Source organism: Enhydra lutris, unplaced genomic scaffold, assembly GCF_002288905.1.
Source record: "Enhydra lutris kenyoni isolate GAN:26980312 unplaced genomic scaffold, ASM228890v2 scaffoldscaffold18, whole genome shotgun sequence".
Lineage (NCBI taxonomy): Eukaryota > Metazoa > Chordata > Mammalia > Carnivora > Mustelidae > Enhydra > Enhydra lutris.
In genome coordinates this window covers 35,615,387-35,634,055 of record NW_019154102.1, presented here as the reverse complement: position 1 = coordinate 35,634,055, position 18,669 = coordinate 35,615,387, and the positions used below count along the sequence as shown (strand labels likewise).

General features: G+C 45.4%; 2 gene segments (V, D, J or C); one reads left to right on the top strand and one right to left on the bottom strand.

Moving 5' to 3' along the window:
- Positions 1-634: 634 nt before the first annotated feature.
- LOC111148004 lies at positions 635-1,528 on the bottom strand. The segment is given in 2 exon segments: positions 635-1,086; positions 1,454-1,528. Coding segments are annotated over 2 exon segments (501 nt in total).
- Positions 1,529-11,065: 9,537 nt separating this feature from the next.
- LOC111147974 lies at positions 11,066-11,866 on the top strand. The segment is given in 2 exon segments: positions 11,066-11,128; positions 11,335-11,866. Coding segments are annotated over 2 exon segments (381 nt in total).
- Positions 11,867-18,669: the final 6,803 nt, after the last annotated feature.

Genomic DNA, 18,669 nt, shown 5'->3' with positions numbered 1-18,669 from the left:
GTCTTTCTCTGTCTGACTTGTTTTGCTTAGCATTATAGTTTCTAGGTCCATCCATGTTATTGCAAATAACAAAATACCATTTCCTTGGCTGAGTAGTATTTCAATGTATGTATGTATATGCCAACTACTTCTCAACAGAAGGAGGAGTTTATATTTGCTATGAATTTACTACAATAGTCTATTTGGGTGCTTGACCACCAAACAATTTTACTAAGTTTTCTCATGCATATTTAATGTAGGGATGGTGTGTATAGAATACTATCTAGATAACATCGTAACAGAGCCATTAGTCTAACTGGGAAAGTGGAGGTTCATAAAGTGGGAAAATAAAAAATAATAAATTCCGAAGAATACTGAATAGTCTCTCACTGACAATATGGCAAACGTGTTTAGCTCCAAATGTATATAGTTGTGCTTTCACATAAATGGCTCAGGTTTCTGATACTCATCCTGAGTTACCGTCCCTGACACATGTACACAGGCAGGAGGGCCATGGTGAAGTTCAGGGTGGCTCTCCCTGTCAGGTCACAGCTCAGCCCACAGGCTGCTCACGTCCTTTCTAGAACTGGTTATACCCCACTGAGGATGTTGCCCCACAGGTCCCAGGACTCAGTCCAGAGCACTCAGCTGCATGTTACTGCCTTGACTTCCCCAGCACCTGCCTCTGATGCCAGCTCAGAGCCTCTGCTGTGCCAGCTCCCTGCTCAGGCAACACACGTGCCCGGTGGGGACTGCCAAACAGAGAGGTTTGTGTTCGGGCCTGAACCACTGTGGGCGGATTGTGTGTACTTTGACTGCAGTAATAAACTCCCACATCGTCAGCCTCCACTCTGCTGATTCTCAGGGTGAAATCTGTCCCTGAGCCGCTGCCACTGAACCTGTCTGGGACCCCAGTGAAACGGTTGGAAACCAAGTAGATCAGGCCCTGTGGGGACTGGCCTGGCTTCTGCCGGAACCAGCTCAAATATGTGTTTCCATTACTGTGTACGAGGCTCTGACTGGCCCTGCAGGAGATGGAAGCCGACTCTCCGGGGGTGACAGGCAGCGAGAGCGGGGTCTGTGTCAGCACGACCTCCCCGCTGGATCCTAAAATAATGAGAGATAAGTACAGGTTATGGAGAAACATTATGAGCCATTATTAGGAATTTAAATTTCATTTATGATAGGCTAAATCATATTTTGTGATTTGATTCATACTCTAAATATGTCCAAATTCCATGGATAACCCAAGAATTGCAGGGCACAGAGTGGCCACATTTTTTTCTTTCAGCATCTCACTAAAGCACTGTTCTTCATTCCCTTTAGTTTCCTCATAGCTTTCACTATCTCAAAACTAATTCCCCTATTTGAGGGCAATCTCACCCCTGAATAGAGCACACATACAGACTAACAGCACCCAGACAGCTCACCCTCCCCACCCCAATCTCCTTCCTCATCCTCCTTCTGCTCTTACCTGGGACCCAGAGCATCAGCAGCCCCAGGAGCTGAGAAGGGAACCTCATTTTGAGAAGCTGAACTGATGAGTCCTAGTAAGTAAACACAAGCTCAGAGCTGACCTTTATGTCAGACTTCCAAGGCAAGGTCCTCCCTAGAGGGCAATATGCAAATCCAGTGGTGGGTGTGGCAGAGTGGAAAGAGCTGAAGGCAGTGGTCAGGTCCCTCTCCTGGGAGTGCAGAAACTTCTGTGTTTGGAGGGAAACTAACAGAGACAAATTCCCTACTGCCTTTGTGGGAAGCAGGATCTCCCTGTGATAACTGGGATCTGTGGCAGAACACAGTGCTCATAGACCTGCCTCCTGAGAAAGCTCCAGAGACCCTGATGATACAAGCACACGTGTCCAGAGTCCATTCTGGGAGGTGAATGGCCATCCTGCTTGGATTCCTGTCAGCTAATGACCAGGAGGAAACAGGTCCCAGTCCCTCTCCAGCTGATTGACGGGCGATCTCCAGATCCCAGGATGAACTGGAGATGGTTTAGGAGTCTCTGGGATTCGGTGCTTCCAGGTTAATGGTTTAAAACAATTCAATAATGATTTAAAATGAATTAAACTCATCCTGGGACCTCTTGTATTATTCTCTATGTGAAGATGAATGTAAAAAACTTACAGGGGTAGGAAAGAATCTCTCACTCACAAATAGAGAAGTCATAGTCCTGGGGAAGAGAATAGGGACAAAGACAGAATTTATGCTTCTGGCAGTGAGGATGCCCTTTGTCCTCATCATTTGTTATAATAAGGTGAGTATCAATCACACTTCTCTCTCTCTCCCCACAAAGACACACAGACATTCAGACGAATAGATACACACACATACTCCATAACAATAACGAAATTCCTTAGAGAAGCACTTCCTAAGAGGATGGGACAGAAGAATGATGTTTCATTTTGTAATGTTTCCTCTCAATTATCTTTTTCCTATGATGCTCAGAAGACCCCTTCCCATGTAGAGGTTTCCTCTTGATGTGTAAACAGTTGCTATCAGGGGTTCTGGTTCCTTGTTAGCTCTGTGAGAAGTTGTGTCTCTCCCTTGGCTTTTATACTTGGCATCCATAGACATGACTGTGCAGTTCAAGAAGAGATTGTGTAGGTGATAATAGCAAGAACTGGGTAACTCTTTGAATGTCTAGTGGTCACCTGTACCTATGACAGACATTTTCTGGGGTTTCGGTGAACCACAGTCACTGTGGAAGAGGGTGCGGGGTCGGTTCTGCTTGGGGCATCAGTTTACCAACCATCCTTCATTAAAGCTGGGACATAACCTGATGATTCGGCATGTGTCAGCCTGATGGAGGTGTTAGTCAGTTGTCTGTGAGAATTGTGTCTGCATGTATGTATATTATACATATATATGCATATGGACATACATTCACATATATAATTTTATTTATTTACTTTAGATTTAATCACATTTAATAAGTCTGAATTATCTGCAGAATTGGTCACCATTACTCAAAGTAATTGTAGTTAGATGTTTCTACAATAGGGTGAATTTTACACTTTTAATTCAAATATTTTTAAAAACATTTCTTCGTTTTGTATCTTCTTATAATGGATTTCCAAGTGTTCTTTTTTATGCCATTGGGTTTAATAAAAGCTGTCAATTTCTATGTGAAGATGTGTAAAAACTGCATTAGTCAGATTTTACACACTATTTTAACAAACCAGTCAAATACTCAGTGGCTTGTCATACTAAGCATTTGTTTCTATAGTCATGGATGTTCATGTTGACAATAATATGGATGATGCACACAGGGCTCAGCTGTGTGGTTTTTGTGCAGGGAGATGAATGATCTCCAGCCTTTGGATTGTGGTTGATCTGGGTCCAAGACAGAGTGTGGTGACTACCCATGGCACATCATTCTCATGGCAAGCTGTAAGAAGGTACAGAAGCCACAAAATGAACAAATCTATGTCCAGTTATTCTGACAGAATTGCATATAATTTTGATATATTTTTACTGTGGTCTTTGTAATTCTTTAAATTTCTACAAATCATTATTCTATTTAATTTTTAAGATAAGTGGTCTTGTTTTTTCCAAATAATAATATTTTTCAATATTTTCAGTCTACAAAGAAGTTTGTAATTTAATTTTGTATGAATTAGAAAGTTAAATTGGAGGGGTTTTCATCCTGTGGCTTTAATTCAACAGGTGGCTTTCAACAGAAATGTCTTAAACGAAAATAGATAATTAAAGAGAGACTACTTTAGGATAAGTAAAAATGCTGTACAACAGAGCATCTTAAAGCTCACATAGCTCTCCTGCCATCTTGTTAAAATGGAGAGCCATGTGAGCAGGTGTCAGGTGGAGACAGATATTTTGCATTTGTCACAAGCTTTCAGGCTTGTCGATGATGCTCTGACTTATAAGAGAATTTTAAGCAACAAGGTATACTTATATTAAGAAAAAACAATGCTTCATCCACATTTAGTTTTTTTTTTAATCATGGAAGTCCATCATTGTCAAGTTATTTCTATATACATGACACAATTTCCTCAACTTCTGTTCCCTGAGTCACTTAACAAAATCTTCTTGTTATGAATTCAGAACTAATGATGATAGCTAGAAACATATTCAAACATATTCTGGGGCCGTCCCCAAACTGGCCAACTTCTGAGAGATGTGAAAAACAGTGACCATCACAGGCTGTCTTCTGTCAGCTCCCCGTCACCACCATCACTTCTGGAAGCACATTTCCCAGAGCCCCCTTTCTTCTATGGTTCCCTATGGAGTTGCCCACAAGACACCTTACCCTAGATCTGGAGGTCAGAAGAAGAGGATTCAATGCCTTCCATGAGCACTAGCAGGCAGGTGAGTGGTAAGTGAGGGACCAGAGAATCACCTGCGGAGGGGTTGCAGCGGCTAGAGCACCAGCACCTCCATCCCTGGCCCTCCTAAACAGGCCTGAGGACCATGTGGTTAGGCAGCCTGTATCTCCAATGGTATACATTCTCTGACTTATGGTGCATCATCAAGGAATCACTGTTTCTAGTGTCTGCTTCCCTTATTATATCCCCAGGCCTTTGAAACAGTGATGTTTAAACATTACGTACTTAACGGAAGCAATTCCTGCTTGGAATACCTAGAGTGGCTTCTCTTTTGCTGCATAAACCCCGACAGATGCCTTGATCCACACTCCTTGGGTGTAATGATCCGGGGGAAGGGGAGTCAGTCAGGAGGCCGAGGAGCCTCCTTGCCCTTCTCCCAAAGCTCCCATGACCTCCAAATTGGGGCTGCCTCTGAGAAACTTTCTGAGCAGATGCTGGCATTAGAGGAGCAGCAGGGAGAGCCCAGCCCCTCACATCTGCCTCCCTGGTGGTTTATGCTCTGACCTGTAACACTGTGGGTGGGTAGCTGTTAGACTGCAGGCAGTAGTAGGTCCCAGCATCTTCAGGCTCCAGGCTGCTGTTGGTGAGAGTGATGTCTGTCCCAGACCCACTGCTGCTGAATGGCTATGGGACACCAGTTTCCAACTTGGATGCTTCATAGATCTGGAGCTTAGGAGCTCTCCTTGGCTCCTGCTGATACCAGACTAACCACTTGTTAATGTTCTGACTGGCCCGGCAGGTGATGGTGACTCCTTCTTTTGGAGTCATGGACAGGACGGCAGGAGACTGGGTCAGCACAATCTCACCATGGAAGGTTGAAACCACACAGGAAACATCAGCAGAGTCTCAGGATATGTACATGGAAATCACCAATATCTAGTTAGGTAGGACAGAGAATACTACTCATTTTTAAAATAAGCCAAATTCATCTATGGTAAGGTTTCCAATGAAGAAAGAAAATCAGGGATGGAAAATCTGCTTTGTCCAAATATTTTCACTGGAACCCAGAGGAGCAGAAGGCCAAGAACTGTGATGGAGTCACCATTTTGCTGCTTTCAATGGATCCAGTGTGTTCATGCCACACACCCAGAGACTCTGTTATTAGACTCTGAGAGGCAGAAACACTTCAGATCTAAGAGGAAAAATATATGCAAATTATGTGGCATTCCTATTGCTTAAGTACTCAAAAATTAATTTTTAAAAAAAATTTTTTTAAAGATTTTATTTATTTGTCAGAGAGAGAGAGAGGGAGAGAGAGCAAGCACAGGCAGACAGAATGGCAGGCAGAGGCAGAGGTAGTAGCAGGCTCCCTGATGAGCAAGGAGCCCGATGTGGGACTCGATCCCAGGACGCTGGGATCATGACCTGAGCCGAAGGCAGCTGCTTAACCAACTGAGCCACCCAGGTGTCCCTCAAAAATTAATTTTGTCAAAAGAATCCCCCCTCACTGGGCCCCATTCTTTCCTGTGTGTGTTAAGTCTCCCTCTTCTGGCCATGTGGAGGTTTTGAATGTATTTACCCCATGCTGGGCCAACTACAAGGTCTACAGCAGGGGGCATGGCATATGATCTAGAGCAGTCCTCTGATGGAATTCCCTTTCAAGGCAGTGAAGAGCTGGTCACATTATCAGTCTCGGCCCAGGGCTACATTAACTCCGTGCTCTCTGCTGCAGTGCGTTGTATAAACATCCCTCAGAGCATCCTGCCAGGCCATCCTCTATCAATTACATCCTGTTAATTGCACACAATGAGTGAGAAATATTGAGGACTTCGCTAACTTGGAAAAACACATGTGCTCCAACATTGGGATGCAAACCCTACAAAAATTCATCTGACCCCCTTCCCTGGTGTCTATGTCAGGGGTCCAGATATCTGAGGAATGCGGGCACATCGTCTCTGAGGTAAAGGGCAAGTACTTGTAACTTGCACATTTGACCACTGAGGTTGAAACACAGCACCTTGTTGAGTGTTGAGTGTTGAGACAACACAATCCACACTTGGACAAGCTACACCATTCTGTTTTTCAGCTACTTTTGAGGTCACTATGTAGAGTGGGTGCAGAGCCAGGAGGAACTCTGTATCGGGTTTAGATCATGATGCAAGTGGCCCTATCACCTGGGCCCTGAGACCTCTCCTATTATTGGTTTTACTTGCATCTGTGTCCAGAAGGATGGTGTGGACACTCTGGCAAGGCCAGATGAAGACTCATAGCATAGACTTCCGGTTTATTTGCAAGACTCGGCCCTTCTCAAAAACAACCTATTCACTGTTCAACAAGTAGTTCCCAGCATAGCACAGGCCCTGGTAGACCTGTCCACATCACATTAATTAATTGTGTGACAGAGCTGTTCCTCCTAAACCAGAAATGTCACACCAGATTGTAAGATTGGGTGGAGCCCAGCAGCAGTCAACCTCAGAAAGGAGAAAGTATTTTCTTTAGTATTGGACCCAAGCAGATTCAGCGGGCACACTTAATTTATGGGACAAGAATTTCAGATCACCACAATACTCACCACTCGTGCTGAAACACCCCTGCACGAGCTCCTATTTCTAGCCTCATGAGACTTTATATTTAATGCATTTTCTTATTTCTTATCTTCTTATTTCTGCATTCTTGTTGCTCCAGCCAGGAAGGGACTGCCTCTTCCAAAATTAGCTAATTCCCAGAGGCAGTAAAAGACTTGCCCAAGGGCATAGGTTTGATATGCAAGCCAGACAATCCTGAGCCCCAATCCTTACTCTCTTCCTTTCAATGAGACCAACAATCTGTGACATTTCCCTCTACCCAAATCCCCCTAGGTACCAGAGGACAAGAGGCACACTTACAGTCTGCAGCCTGCTGAAGTTTTCAAACTCTCCAATCTTATGTCTAAGTAGCTTGTTGACTTTGCTTCTCCATTACTTCTCATGAAATACACAGTAAAAAATAGAAGCCAGCAGTACTTCTCTCTGTATGCTCTTTTCACCTTGGTACAACCTGTGTCACCGGGAGGCATGCTGTGTGTTCTGTTTCCAGGGAACTATGCATATAATAAAAACTTCTTACTGCATTGTAATAGCTTTCCTGTCTTTGCTTCTTACCACATCTGATTAAAGACACAGGGCCTGCCAACCAGCTAATAGAAGAGAATGGACTCCAGGTTCTGCCCAGGTTCGCATCATATGTTCATGTAAGTTAAACTGGACAGCTCCCGTAGCATCCTGCAATGAAATAAGATGTTTAGTTAGTAGACGCTCAAAAGAGCCCAAATGGTCATTGATTTAATGTGGCTGGGGAAGTGGCCTGAAGTAATGACAAGGATGCCCTGTGGGGTGCCTGGCTAGGAAGGGTCTGGAATGAGAAGAGAGGAAGGATAAAGGAGGAAAGACCAGAGGCAAGAAATAACCCAATCTAAACCAAAAAGAGAAACTAAGCTAAAAACAAAACAAAACAGAAAAAATCCCCAATTCAAAACCAACAACAACAAAACCCCACCGTACCTGGGATACATAGGACCCAACAAAAAATCTGACATTTGTGCCACTGGAATTTAGAAAGAGTGGAGAGAGAGGATGGAGATGAAAAATATTTTGAACAAGTTAATTGCTGAAAAATTTCACATTTAGCAGACCACCAACAGCATAAACCTGAAGAAATATATGTCAAGACACATTGTACTAAAATTTATGAGCACTAAAGGAAAAGGAAAAAAATATCATAGGCTGAAAGAGAAAAATCACCCTTACCCAGAGAGGAAAACACCTCGAATGACAGAGGATTTCTATTCAGAAACCATGGGGGCCAGAAGGAAATGATGTCAACATTTTTTTTTCTAGATAGAATTGATGTATAACATTGTGTAAGTTTAAGTTTTATACAATGTGATAATTTGATCTATGTTTATATTGTGAAATGGTTACCAACATAAGGATAGTTAATGCAACATTCGCTGCGCATAATTTTCCTTCTTGTTTTACTTACTTACTTTTTGTGGTGAGAACATTAAAGGTCTAATCTCTTAGTAACCTTCAAGTACAATATAATACTGTTAACTACAGCCAACTTGCTGTACATGAGACCATCAGAAATTATTTTATATACAGAAGTTAATACCCTGTGATCAACATCTCCCCTATTTATCTCACTACCAAACCCTTGGCAACCACCAATCTATTCTGTTTCTATGTATTTAGGTTTTTTAGATACCACATGTAAGTGATATTACACATAATATCTTTCTCAGTCTTCTTTATTTCACCTAGCACATCCCTTTCAAGTTTCATCCATGTTGTCCCGAATGGCAAGATTCCTTTCCCTTTCATGGCTGAGTAGTATTTCCTTGTGTGCGTACACATGTATAACACATCTTCTTTATCCATTTATCCATCAGTGGACACTTAGGTTGTTTCCAAATCATGGCTGTTTTAATAATGCTGTAATGGATCCAGTGGTGCATATATATTTTCAAATACCCAGAAGTGGAATAGCCGGATCATAGGGTAGTTCTATTTTTAAGTTTTTGAGGAAACTCCATACTGTTTTCCATAGTGGCTGCACCAATTTACATCCCCAACAACAATACCTGAGGGCGTTTCTCCTTATCCTGTCCATATCCTCTTTCTCCATATCCTCTATAATTTTGGTGTTTTTGTTTTTGTTTTTTTTTTGGTAAATAGATCCTGAATTTTATCAAATAGTTTTTCTGCATCTGTTGAGAAAATCTTACGATTTTTACCCTTAATTTTGTTGATGTGACATATCATGCTGAATGATTTATGGATATTGAACCATACTTTCATCTCTGGTATAAATCCTACTTGATCATGGTGTATGATCCTTTTAATGTATTATTGAATTTGGTTTGCTAATATTTTGTGGAGGATTTTTGCATCTATGTTCATCAGGAATATGGCCCTTCTGTTCTGGATGCCAAGAGCTACAGCCTTGTCTCCCATCTCCTCCTCCTCTAGGCAGGGCTGGCCCCCTAGAATGGGATCCAGGAGGGGAGACAGACGCACATAGCTCGGGCTCCTTGAAAATACAGAAAATGACAATGTGGACATGCGGCTTGCTCCAAACTGCATGTAGGTGAACAAATGTTTAATTTCAAACCTTATTATTTACTCTATAAATACGGCCCTTCTGGGGATGGTCCCCGGCAAGTGTCCCCTGAGGAGAGGACGCTCCACCCAGGCCTCTCAGTTGGGACTCCATCCTGTCTGTCTCCACTGGGCTTCCCAGCAGCTGAGGTGGGGTGTTGTAAATACCTGTTATGAGCTAAGTGGCCTTATTCTCATTTCTTGCCTACTACTCCCTTCCTGTATGTGTAGATTCCTTTCCTCTTCTGTTTCTATTGGTTTTGCTTTAATAATAATAATAAAATTTTCTTTCCTTTTTGAAGCTGAAACAGGGTTGTGGTGAATCTTTTGTGCAGCATGGGCGGGGACTCTGTGTCATGATAAGAGCTACAGATGTAGATGTTCATCACATTAAAAAATACCTTGGCAGCAACATCGAAAATGGCAGTGACCACCCCACTGGGTGCCCTAGTCTACTTCTGTTGACACCTAAAATTAGCCATCATCAGAGGCAAATTGAGGGGCGGAACAATGGGCAAATCGACACATTGTGAGGGTAAGGTGTGGATCCCCAGGTAGGGTCTACTTGATACAGGCTCTATCTGGGTTTAGGAAATGGCTCATGTCACGAAGAGGTGCAGCGGTCACGGGGTCCCACGGAACAGCCAGGGTGCCACCTGACAGAGGAAGCCTCAGGCATGTGCCCCACTCAGAGTAGAGATGGCAGAAGTGTTGTGGTTGGACTTGCAGTGTGCCGGAAGCCTCCACAGCCTCTGCCCTCCTCACTGGGACTGCCTGCTCCGAGTCTTAAGGGAATCCCTCCCCTGCCCCCTTCCCTCTGCTTAAGAAGGAATAGCAGGAGGAGGAACAGTTGCAGGAAGTTATATGGTGCCCAAGCAACCCTGCTCTGACTTCTCAAACCACTGGAGGAAACTGAATTTTCCTGAGGGCACCTAGATTTCATTCATTGGTTAATTCAACACAAAACAGAAATATTGAACTGAAAAGATAGAATAACTGAAATTCAGGATTCAGACTTCTCCTAGGTCCAATGAGGGTCCCACATGTCCCCCCGAGTGAGGAAATTCTTCGCCTGTCTTCCATCTCTTCCATCTCTCTGGCCTTGCACAGCTCCGGGACCTGAGCTCAACTGTTTGCCACGTCCTTACCCATCTGCAGGAGAAAAATGGCTTCAGAGCTTGATGTTTTCCAGTCAGAGGTTCTATAAAAAGCTGGGCCCAAAGTTCTCCACTTTCCTTTTGTGTCTTTCAATTCTTTTGCCCCTCCCTGCCTCCCATTATTTGTTTCCCAGCATATTTTGTTATTTTACCACGGTTATTGATATGATGAGCCAAGCTCATCATTTCTGGACACTGAACCCATTTAAAGACATTTTAAATTGAGAATGGAAGCTCCTCATTTGATCTTGTAGCAGTTTGTCACTTTAGAACTAAGTTGTTCTCAGAGCTTCTAAGTTGACTTTTGTGTGTTCCTGTCATACAATTCTATTTTGGAGTTATTTTTGGCTCCTTACATTTCCACTGGGTACTTTCACAACCCACTGCTTATGAGATTTGCTTCTGTTCTCCCTGACTGCTTTGCATAAGCCCCTCCAGGCCCAGACCAGCAGATCAGGCTGTATAAAAGGGGCCTTTGCTATGTGAGCTGAGCTGCGTCGGGCCGGCAGGGGCAGCAAGATGGCGTCACAGAGGCAGGTCCTCCTCTTCTTGTTGCTGTGGGTCTCAGGTGAGAAGCTGAAAAGTGCCATAATCCCTCTGGACTAGTGTCATTTTAAGTAAATTTTTAAGATAGATAATGAGAAACACTGGTTATTTCCAAAACAGACCCAATGATGTACTTCCATGTGGTACCATTAGGAAGCACATTTGCAATGACATATTTCAGTGTGACTGGGATAAAGTGTGTCTGTATCACCGTTTTTCTGATTGCAGGTGCCTGTGGGGACGTCATGATGACTCAGTCTCCAGGCTCCCTGGCTGGGTCTCCAGGTCAACGGGTCACCATCAACTGCAGAGCCAGTCGGAGTGTTAGCAACTATGTAGCCTGGTACCAGCAGAAACCTGGGCAGGTTCCCAGGCTCCTCATCTATGGTGCATCCAGCAGGGCCACGGGCATCCCAGACCGGTTCAGCGGCAGTGGGTCTGGGACAGACTTCACCCTCAGCGTCAGCAACCTCCAGGCTGAAGATGTGGGAAACTATTACTGCCAGCATCATTATAGCTCTCCACCCACAGTGCTTCAGCCTCGAACACAAACCTGCTGACCAGGGCTGAGGGTCAGTGAGGCTTTGCTGCACCAGCTGCTTCGTCCCCGCTCATCCCTGAACATGTCTTTTCCACTATCTGCCTGAGAAGTCACTTCTCCTGACATACTCCTTGCAGGGCTCGTAAGATCCCAGCAGAAAGTGAAGGGAGTGGACTTCTCCTGCATCTCCACCCACCACCCTATTTTTTTTTTTTAAGATTTTATTTATTCATTTGCCAAAGAAAAGGAGGGAGCACAAGCAGGGGGAGCAGGAGGCAGAGGGAGAAGCAGGCTCCCTTCTGAGCAGGGAGCCCAATGTGAGGCTCCATCCCACGATGCTGGGATCATGACTGAGCTGAAGGCAGCCACTTAACCAACTAAGCCACCCAGGCATCCCTCCTGCATCCCTTTTTGTGGGAGGTTAATCAAGATAAACGCTGTGAAGATGTCTTAGGGATGCTGCTGGGAGTTTTTGTACCCCAGGAAGCTGCATGTTTCCCAGGGCCCCACGGCAGAAGTGAGCCAGGAAGGTCTGTCTTTAGCCTCTGACAAAGGGCCGTGAACGTTACACCCTGCGGGTCAGTTCTCCCTTCCTGTTCCTCTTGGACTCTGGGACATTTCTCTTTTATTTCCTCATTCTCTTTTCTTCACCCTCCATCACCCTCCCACTCTGAACCTTCCCAGAATGAAACCTTTGAGCTCTCCTATTCAGAATCTCCCACGTGGAAGTTAGTGTCCCTCTCGCTTTTTCCTTCCATGGGCCCTGTTTTCCAGCCTTCCTGGGCAGTGTCCTGCACATTCATTTCTGCTCCAGCTCCTTTCCTACCTCCCTTCTCTCTCTTCTCCATTTCTCCCAGGTGTACTCATTCTCACAAAGGCAATTCTCTCATTATTTTTTTTCTTTTTGATTTTATCTATCTATTTATTGTTTGATTTATCTATCTATTTATCTATCTATTTATTGATTATTTATTGTTGAGACTGAGCGGAACCTGACACCCGCTCAGTCTCACATGCCTGAGATCATGACCTGAGCCGAAACCAAGAGTTAGACGCTCAACAGACTGATCCACCCAGCCACTCTGATGCCCTCACTCTTAAACCCTGTCACTTTAGGAACACGGGACACTGTGCCTCAGCACATTTTTCACCACTTGTCACCTTTTCCTTTGAAGTCATCTCTTGGGCATTCACGTCCAGGACCCCAGGACCATGGCCCGAGCTGAAGGTAGAGGCTCAACCAACTGAGCCACCCAGGCGCCCCTGAGATGCTCAGCATTGTAATGATGGAGAACTTGTCATGATTTTCTGATGGCACACCTAAGGCATGGCCATGAGAGTGACTGATCAAGATTGGGTGGGGAAGAGACAATTGGAGGAGGATCAGCCAAACAACTGAGAGAGCAGGTAATGGAAAGTCATATACTGAATATACTGAAACCACCAGGAATTCTGAAAGGCTGTGAGAGGCTGTAGGAGGTGGGAGCTAAAATATTCCAGAAACCAGGAGAGACTTTGGGGCTGGTGTTTGTCTGCAATAAGGAATGATCCTAGCATGGCGTAGTCTACCTATCTTGATTTCAAACACTGTTCTTCCACTTTCTAGGCAGGCCTAGAAGTCTAGAAGTGGCTGAAGGGGGCAAAAGAAACTCCACGAGCAGGCTGTTGGGGAAACACAAAAGCTCCGGGTGATTTTAGAATAGACGGGGTGGGGGCTACTGCGCATGTCAGTGGTTTGGTGGGTAAGCGTCGGGGGAGAAAGTATCCAGGTAGTGAGTCCTTTATCTCTCCTGTCTTCCATATTTTTTGTTTGCCTCCCTCGTATAATTTGCCTTTGCTGTTCTTTCCAAATTTAAAATGTTTTCTAGTGACAAAAGGAGCCTGCTCTTTCTTTGCTCCTGATTTTGCACTAGAAGATTATTTTTTTGAATGTTAAAAATATGTTGGGAAAAGAATAATGTGCATTGGTTCCAGCACAAGGATAGACCAAGATCTAGTGTTTTCTCCTTTCTGAGATGTTTTTTTCTGGATAAAATTTGAATGGCAAAGTCAGGAAATAGGAATGCTCAGCAGACAGAGACTACAAACATCCGGTAGAGAGGAGGTTCTGCATGGCGGCGGCTGTTGGAGGCATTGGGAAGCAAGGTAGGAACCTGAGTGGAGAGGGCCAGACTGGGGCTGTCATGACTAGCATGAGGGCTGAAGTCTGATGTGGGTCCTGTCATTATGACAGTACATCCTGATGTTACAAGACCGAAGTCATCCATATTGTCGTTAGCTTGTAGGCTGCAGATGGTATGAGTCAAGTCTGTCCTAGAGCCGCTGCCTCTGACTGGGCGGGCACCCCATTAACTCAGGTGGAAGGGAGGTAAATGAGGGCCTTTGGCCCGTGCTGGTGCAGGCCAAGCAGTGCTTCCTGGCTGGGTGGAGGGGGCTCTCACTGGCCCTGCAGCTGTTGGAGACTCTCTCCTGAGGAACTGCCAGGGACCTGGCAGCTTGGGAGAGTGTCATGAGCCCACCGAAGCTGCCATCAGAAGCACACTGGGCTGATGCAGAGATGCAGTGTTTCTGTTAGAGCCAGAGTGGACCTCCCAAGGTGAGGCCAGGCCCTAAACAAGCCTGTGTGTTTGGTGGCATTCATTTCCTGTCCCCTCCCAATACCACTCTTCTCAGGGAGCACGAGGGTCTCCTCTGAGAGAGCTCTCAACTTGGGGACATTTTCTCACCTGCATCATAAGAGCAGGAGCCTGAGGAACTGGCACCATCAGGCTGCCTCTTGCCCTCCCAAGGCTGCTCAGACCTCCGTGGAAAAGACCCAGTGAGCAGCATCAGGCCTGTGGTGGAGGCAATAGGGGTGGGAGGTTGATGCAAATCCCCACGGAGGACGAAAGCAGAGCTGGCAGAGTCCAAGGTCATGGTGGTACCTGGTGGTGGCTGCCTGCCGGACACTCCCCTGGATCCCCTGCCATTGCCTGGCCCTCGCCCTGACAGATGACAGAAAACTAGAATGATCGGTTAGGCGATGGTAAGTCACATGTGGCTCAGCCTGCTTCTGTCTGGGAGAAGTCACTGGGAGCCACTTGGGAGGACATTTTGTAGAAGATGAAGAATTAGTTCATGAGAAATTGTTGAGGTCATAGAGGATGTGCTCTACCTTGCGAGCTGGGATTCACACGGGTTTGTCTTCTGGGCTTTGTCATGGTGCCTTCACACCACATGTCAATGTTGGAGGCAGGGTGAATGTGAGTTGGGCACAGGGCGTTCTCCACTCTGAGCAGGAGTGACTGCTCTGCCTGGGAGGGCTTCAGGAAGACAGGACATTGGTTTCCAGGACTGAGCAGATAGAGTCCTGGCAAGTTCCTTGCTTAGTGTCTGTTCTCAGCCTTCACGAAGGTTCCATGCTCAGCCTTCTCACCCTTTCCAGGTCCTGAGGACATGTCAGGACTTCATTTGAAGGCCTTTTACTCAGTGGGGCCGACTTCCTCTCCCCATTGGAGCCAGGCCACCCTAGTTCACTCTTTTATAATCCCACAGCTTTCTCTTCCTGACCATAATCACAATTTGAAATAAATTACTGTGGTAATTGTAGGGATTAAATGTGTTCCTGAAATAACCTATATCTTCACAGTAGGACAGCCCAGGGTACTCCCTGACGTGGCATCAGACTAGAAGGCAAAGTTTTAAGAAACAGGTCCCCCAATCCCTTGGGACATGCTTGAGCTATACTTGGAAATTTCTTGTGACCCCAAGTCCCACAGGGTGTTCTGAGAGCACATGCCCCTTTGGGCAAAACCTCAAGGTCTTCTGAGCTGATTTGCATGTTGTGTCATTAGAAAAAACCCCAGGCTGATCTCAACATCCTTAAAGGCAGCCGTCAGGACCCCCAAGGAGCAGGCCCTAGTCCAGCTCTCCAAGATGGGGTTTGGGGCTCCCCTGCTGTGGATCCTCTGCTCTGGGCTCTGGTGAGACAGGGGCACAGGGAGAAATGGTGGGAAAACTCACTGTGGCTTCGATGCTTTTGGTGTCTCTGGGTTCTTGGTGGCTGGAATTCAAGCATTTGGCATGGGGTTCCAGTTGCCCACTTCCGTTCCATTTTCTGGCTCCTCAGAGTGTTGTCCATGACCCTGACTATAAGGTCATCAGTGCTGTGGGCCTCCACTGAGATGCTCTCAGTACCTCTGTCAAATTTGTTGAGTTTCTCATTCTAGGCTGCACTGGGGACATTGTGCTGACCCAGTCTCCAGCCTCTTTGACCGTGTCTCCAAGGCAGAGGGCCACCATCTCTTGCAAGACCAGTCAGAAAGTCGGTGACATTTTGGGCATTACCCACTTTATTATATGGTATCAACAAAAATCAGGACAGTGTCCGAGAATCCTGACTTATAAAGCATCCAGTTGAGTGTCTGGGGTCCTGGCACATTTCAGAGGCGGTGGGTCTGGGTCTGAATTCAGTCTCACGATTGATCCCGTGGAGGATGGCGATGCTGCCAGTTATTACTGCCAGCAGAGCAAGGAGACTCCTCCTACAGTGCTCTGGGTGTAAACAAAACCCTCCCCAGGCGGCTGCTCAGTGAGGCTCCATCCCTCAGGTGTTCCTCCTCATGACCCAGGGTCTCTGGGCGGTTTGGGTAAAAGGGTCAGACTATGAGAGAGGAGGATCTCCAACTGACATGTGTCTCTGTGTGTGTGTTTTCCACATAACCTGCTTTATAATTTAACAATCATATGACTACGGGGCTCACATAGTCACCCCCCATGTTGTTCAGAAACTAAGAACTGGATGTAGTTGTCTGCACTCCTTTGATTCAGGTTTCTCCATCTCTGTGTCTTTCTCAAAAATGACTTCTTCTGTCCTAGATATATTTACTTGTCCTTTTCTCCTTGTCTGATTATCATGTCCTTTTTCTATGAGACCCATCATGTATCTGGCCAAGGTCTTCTCTTGTCTTCTTTTTCTGTTTTCTTGAACATTACAGGTAGAGTGAACTCCAGAAGCCTGAGTGTGCACTGTGTCAAGGATGAAAGGGTCAGTTTTCACATCCATCTCCACCCCTACCTTGGCCTCCCTTGGGCTTCTGTATCCTCCCCAAGGGGAGCTGGGGAAACTGACAAATAGTGCCCTGTAACATGTCAGTGTCCTCAGATTCCCATTAGTTTCTAAGCTTGTAACACTGTATCACCACGTAGGAATTTTACTGTCCTATTCCTTTTTTACTGCCCCACGAAAAGTTAGCACTAACTTAGTGGCTAAAACACACATTGATCATCACATAGTGTCTAGGTGTCAGGCTTCTAGGCAGGGTTTAACTGGATTCTCTTCTTGGGGTCTTCCAGGATGAAACCAAGGTGTTGGCCCAACTCCCTTCTCATCCAGAGTCTTGAAGAATTTGTTTCCAAGGTCTTTTCAGGTTGTGGGAAGAATTCTTTTCTTTGTGACTATCTGACTAAAGGTCCTGACCTTTGGTGCTACAGGTCGGAGGTCACCTCAATGTCCTAGAGGCCACTCAAAGTTCCTGACATGTGAGATCCTTACTAATCATAGCAGCAAGGGGGAAATTCATCCACAAGGGAGAGATCTTAGTTCCTCCCTTAAGGGCTTCGTCCTGATTTAGTGAGGTCCAGCTAGCATAATCTCCATTTTAGTTAACTGAGATTCAACTGATTTGGGACGGTTGTTACATCTGTCAAATCCCTTCCTCTGCAAATTGCATGGGCTCGAAGGAAGTCACAGGCTCTGCCCACACTGAATGGGAGGGCATGTACCCTGGGCTGTAGGTATCATGAGCCCCCCCACCTAAGTTCTGTCTGCTACAACTCTCACACTTACTTAAGGCTTTTTTGTTTGCTTATTTCCATTTTCTTTCTCCCGGGACTCCCTAGTGCTGAGGACATCAAATACAAAATCTCCCCAGGTAATGTATCACGAATGGCATCAGACCCACACCTGAGGACCATGTTTCCATTCTAGCTTCTCATATTTCTCCTGTTGCTTCCCAACTGAAGAAATAGCCAATGTTTCTCTCAGCTTTGTGTTTAATTTGTAATAAATTGATAAACAAATAATATTAGACATGTAATTTGAAAAATGCCTGAATTAGGAAAGAACCATCTCATAGGAATGGCCTAAGCTCCTACCCTAAGAATGTAGAAAATAAAGAGCAAACAAAATCCAAGCAGGTAGAATGAAGGAAATATAAAAACTAGAGTGGAAGTCAATGGAATATATATTCTAGCCCCTCAAAACTTAGGATCCTTTTAAAACCAGCATGGGGTAGAGACCTAAATGTATTGTGCTAATGAGCCAAGGGCTGTGTATCATTCAGTTTCAGAAAGAAAGGTAAATGTTTTAGCTCAGCCTTATAGGTGGGTGGTGGCTGGTTCTCTTCTCTAGAGTGAGCCAGGGTCTGTCACTCGCTGAACATCCTTGCATATATCTAGGCTCCAGATCACACACTGGGGTTCTAGTTTCCCTCACTTTTGGGGTTCAGAGGTCTTTACAAAGACCTTAATGTACGGACAAGGGCTCAGTTCAGCAGTGGCCAGGGGAAGAGAGGGCACCCTTGTGGGGGTTGGGATTTGCTGATGGAAATTATGTACAGCAGATGCTTACCACAAAGGAAATTCACCTCACACACTGCCTCTTTCTTTGGTAATGGGGTTGAATTAAGCTGCCTGGACAGGAACGTGTAAGTGATACCCTGGTCCAGAGGTCCACACGCCACCCAAAAGCCCTTGAGAACCTTCCCCCTCCTCTGCCAGCCTAGCTTCTACAGGTGGAAGGACCACAGGGACTTCTAATCCAGGACTCCTGCACCCACATGCTGCTGATTTGCTTCTTCCTCTGCAACCACAAAACCCTCTGAATTGGATGTGGGTGGTAACTCTTTTTTTTTTTAATTTTTTTATTTTTTATAAACATATAATATATTTTTATCCCCAGGGGTACAGGTCTGTGAATCTCCAGGTTTACACACTTCACAGCACTCACCATAGCACATACCCTCCCCAATGTCCATAACGAC